The 4,701-nt window shown below is 38.7% G+C and overlaps 1 protein-coding gene across 1 annotated transcript; it reads right to left on the reverse strand.

Moving 5' to 3' along the window:
• Positions 1 to 2,696: 2,696 nt before the first annotated feature.
• Positions 2,697 to 4,640, reverse strand: LOC116548000 (transport and Golgi organization protein 1 homolog). Its single transcript, XM_032273706.1, has 3 exons — positions 4,553 to 4,640; positions 4,359 to 4,430; positions 2,697 to 2,876 (listed from the first exon to the last, which is right to left on the reverse strand). Exons 1-3 carry the CDS (start codon positions 4,607 to 4,609, stop codon positions 2,712 to 2,714), a joined length of 294 nt encoding a protein of 97 aa, XP_032129597.1. The 5' UTR covers positions 4,610 to 4,640; the 3' UTR covers positions 2,697 to 2,711.
• Between the last annotated feature and the right edge of the window lie 61 nt (positions 4,641 to 4,701).

Below are 4,701 nucleotides of genomic sequence, written 5' to 3' on the forward strand. Positions count from 1 at the left end.
GATTACCTTGCCTTCATCCATCACCCTGGTAGGGGAAGAGCCTCTTGAGCTGTTGTTCATCATGGCAGCTGTACCAGATTCTGGATCTGCTAAAGAGCAGATAACCGACACAGGCTTAGCCTGACTTGTGTACTCTATGAGGAGGAAAAAAAAAATCCTCTCCCCACTTCCTGCATGGTTTTAGACTCTTTAAACACACTTGCTTCCTTACCAGAAGGAGAGGTTTTACCAGATGCCTCAGCTGACCATTGAGGATGAGACAGAGGCCCGTCCACAGATCCTTGTGAAAGAAATAACAGAGCCCTTTTATGGTTTTTTTTTTTTTTTTTTTTCAGAAGAAATAAGAAACTGTAGACAGATTAGGATTCAAGTCTATCTGGAAAGTAACATTAAAAACGGGTCTCCCGATACTCATGAAGGCAAATCATTTCTAATTGATTCACGGACCTAAAGAATTGAAATAAGAAATGTGGGGCTGGGTGTGGTGGCTCACGCCTGTAATCTCAGCACCTTGGGAGGCGGAGTTGGGTGGATCACGAGGTGAAGAGATAGAGACCATCCTGGTCAACATGGTGAAACACCGTCTCTACCTAAAATACAAAAAATTAGCTGAGCATGGTGGCGTGTGCCTGTAATCCCAGCTACTCAGGAGGCTAAGGCAGCAGAATTGCCTGAACCCAGGTGGTGGATGTCACGGTGAGCCTAGCTCGCGCCATTGCACTCTTGCCTGGGTAAGAACAGCGAAACTCCAGCTCAAAAAAAAAAAAAAAATGCCTCGCACTGAAAGAACAATAAACTCTGCACATTAATGGCTCTGGTCTACACTTCAAGCTACAGACTTCTATATACAGTATTCCACATTGAGATTTTTGTTCAGTGTATATGTAATCTGACTTCCATATCATACTATTATAGACATATTTAGGATTCAAAATAGACTGAACAGCATTTCATACTATAGTAATGGGAAGTGGAAACATGTGTGCCTCATCAACTGTAAAGTTACTAAGGCAAATAAAGTTGATTCTTGAGCAATGCAGGGATTAGGTGTGCTGATCCCCTGTTCAGTCAAAAACCCGCGTGTAACTTTTGACTCCCCAAAGCCTACCTACTAATAAATAGCCTACTATTGACTAGAAGCCTTACCAATAACATAAACAGTTGATTAACACATATTCTGTATATATATATTGCACATTGTATTCTTACCTTAATAGAGTAAGATAAAGAAAATGTTACTGAAATCCTAAGAGAAAATGTATGTACATACTGGATTGTATTTGTCTATAGTGTAAGTGTACAGGATCTGTTCATAAGATGAGTTATCTGACAGAAATGACAAATAACTGCTGCACACTCCAATCTAGGGTATATATCTAAGCCATTCAACTTTTCTAATAATATCATGACTTTGCCTCTTGAGAATAATTCCAACAACATTAGTGGCATTTTATATCAGTCACATGGTGTTATTCAAGGTTTATGTCATTGCACTAAACATAAAAAATACACAAGAACCGTGAGAGATTATGTTTACATGAAGAATAACATGACACGGTGTTTAAAGCGAACACACACCACACTTGAGCTCACTGCCATAGCAACTGGAAGTAGCTATAAAATTATTGTAGTAGTACAGTGTGTACTCCAGCCAATTTTATGCATTTATGATTTAATACTGTGTCTTTATATGTGTTTACTTTCTCCCAATTGTGAATGGTGTCATGTATACCTGTGTTTGTGTGTGCAAGTTTTGATAAACATTTTAAAATAGATTTTTGTATAATTACAATAGTATATGATAAAATAGACTAGTATCTACATATATTTTATGCATTCGTGACATGCCTGATTTTTCAAAAATATTTCCAGGCTGTGTGGTTCATCTGCACATTCTTTCAAATTATTGCAAAGTTCCAGAAAATTTCCCAAGGTATTTTTTGAAAAAACTCTGCATATAAACAGACCTGCACTAATCAAACCTGTGCTGTTCAAATGTCAGCTGTATTTGGAACAGGAATCCCACAGAACTTTAAAGTAAAGATAAAGGCTTACAATTCATAGTAAAAAAAAATTGAAAAGAAACAATAAAAGGACCTCAAGGGAAATAATAAGTGCTTTCTGTTTTAAAACAAACCTTGCAGTTGAATACTTATCCACCAAGACAAATTAAAAAATTTTCTTCTCTATAATGGATAGACCCAAATTCTAAAGTGTTGTTTGCATTAGAATCCTCCAATAAGAAAAAAAGCCACGTGAAACAGTATTGCAAGGAAACATGTGAATGCTCACCAAATTCACTTCTAGGCATATCTCTTTGACTRAGAGTAGCAGAGAGCRGTCTCACAGGTGRCTCCACTGTCAGTGGAGGGGAGCATTCYMCACCACTCCCAGGGGATGGGCCAAAAGAGCMATTCTGGCTCAGAGGAYRTAAAGATGACCTAGTACACAGCCAGAGATGTTCAAAGAACATGTGCTGAAGATTTCTGGCTTTCTATAAATAGCCCCKTTCCTTGTTCTATTAGAGACAATTATTGTCCATCTAATCACAGGACATTATGCAGCACCCTTTGTGTCTTAAGAAACTTGGGGAGAAGTTACAATGAACTCAGTCACCTTCATCACTGCATTGCAAAGCCCTGTATTTGCAGTTGTTTCAGCAAGGGATAGAGAGAGAAGATGACTATGCTGTACAAGTTAATCACTACTGTTCAAATCATCTTACCAAAGAGTGGAGGAATTGGCCGAGGCCCGAAAGGTCCACAGAGCTGAGGTGGTGGTCCATATGGAATGGGTGGTGGTACAGGGCCTCCCATGGGGGTGCTCATAAGAGGGAATCCTGGGAAAGGAGGGGGCCCTTTTGGAGTCATATTATCCTGCAGAGTAGAAGCAATTGAAGTTTTGAAATACTCTGGCATGACAGACAAAAGCACCATCACCAGTAAAAACTAAAACCCAGTGAAGCAGATGTCAGCCACTTGTCTGAAGAGCAGAATTAGTGCAACAACCACCGCTCTCATTTGTTCCCACCGACAGCTGAGAAAGGTTAAAAGTATGTCACAGGAGTGAACATGTTTGCTATAATCGTATTATTGCTTATATCTGCACAGGGAAGGGAAAGCAGAGGTTATAAAGAGAAGATATTCCTGACTAATACTCTTTCTAAGGCAGTCACTCCTTCTGCACATCCCTCCCATCAGAATAATTTCCATATTTAGAGTGCAGAGAAAGAAAGGGAATGAAAAATCCATTCTCTACCATGTAATAGCAATTATTCTGAGTACCTTCAACAGGCCTTACATATGTTAACTCGAGTTCTCCTATCTCTAAATCTCTAAAAGGACCATCTTGTTCTAAATATGGAGGAACACAGGCACAGAGAGTATTAGATAACTTGCTGACAGTCACACAGCATGTAAGAAGCTGGGCTGGAATTCAGTGCCAGGTTTGACTCCAAGGCCATTTTCTTTCCACCTCTACTTCTCCTCTCTAACAAAGTAGTCTCTACTGTCTTGAAGTCTTCTACTTCAAAGGGGTCTTGGGTCTTATCCAAATTGCCCTCGGATAAAAAGATTTCTGAAGAGATGTGTATTCCTCGAGTCATGTGCTGGAACCCCAAAGTACGTTCCAAGAGAAACAATGTCATATACACAAATTACACAGGCACACTCTATTTACCTTCATTCACTAGTAATACCATCTATTATGAGACACTGACTAATGATTTCCTAAGGGAAAGTGTTTTGGAAACTCTCAATCATTCAAATAAATGTACTTTGATTTCAACACAGAGAAGCATGGTGAGGTATGATCAGAGGACTTACCAGCTTTAACAGCTAAACAAGTTACAACAGAATACACTTATGTGAACACTGTTTAAGGACACTGCTGAGAACTGGCTCAATGGGTAATTACAGACTTCCACTGTTGGGTACTGAACTTCCAACAAACATTTTTCTGTTATCAATCTGTAATTTCAGATCATTCAAAATAGGTTTTGCCTAGTATACAATTGCAGATATTCTTAAATAGCACATGTCCAATTAAAGACATAATAATGAATTAAACAATTTATAATAATGTATAATAATGAATTATACAATTTAAAATGAATTTACTTTGCATAAGAGCATTAAACACTGGAATACAGAAAAGTGGGGACTTTTCATTTTCGTTTAAGTTAATTGCAGTTACAGCAAATGCTCTTCACAGGTTAAATGTCTATCCAAACAGGAGAGAGGAGAAAAGGCCAACAAATCAGTCAGATTTCAGCAGCACTCCCAAGTCAAGGACAAAAGTAAGATCAATATCACCAGGCAATTTATAGCCCAGTTCAGTCCACACCTCTAAGTACTTACTGCTACTGGATGCTCAGCTGAAAATGTAATTCTGGGAACTGATGAGACTTCAGGCTCTTGGAGAACAGTTTGCTTTTTTAGAAAAATAAATGAGACAGTACAGATAGAACACACAAATAGGAGATGAAGCAAAGAGAGCGTTGTAGGAAAAGTTAAATGTTCTTGAAATAACTATTCAAAATGCGTATGATTACCTTGCCTTCATCCATCACCCTGGTAGGGGAAGAGCCTCTTGAGCTGTTGTTCATCATGGCAGCTGTACCAGATTCTGGATCTGCTAAAGAGCAGATAACCGACACAGGCTTAGCCTGACTTGTGTACTCTATGAGGAGGAAAAAAAAAA

This window comes from Sapajus apella, unplaced genomic scaffold, assembly GCF_009761245.1.
Source record: "Sapajus apella isolate SASKATOON/1434 unplaced genomic scaffold, GSC_monkey_1.0 scaffold6142, whole genome shotgun sequence".
NCBI classification, from domain to species: domain Eukaryota; kingdom Metazoa; phylum Chordata; class Mammalia; order Primates; family Cebidae; genus Sapajus; species Sapajus apella.

Coding starts and splice junctions, on each gene's coding strand:
- LOC116548000 (XM_032273706.1), bottom strand. CDS start 4,609: ATGATGAACAACAGCTCAAGAGGCTCTTCCCCTACCAGGGTGATGGAT. Junction 4,431..4,552: donor GGGTGATGGATGAAGGCAAG/GTAATCATACGC, acceptor TTTCTAAAAAAG/CAAACTGTTCTCCAAGAGCC. Junction 2,877..4,358: donor CAGCTGAGCATCCAGTAGCA/GTAAGTACTTAG, acceptor TCTACTCTGCAG/GATAATATGACTCCAAAAGG.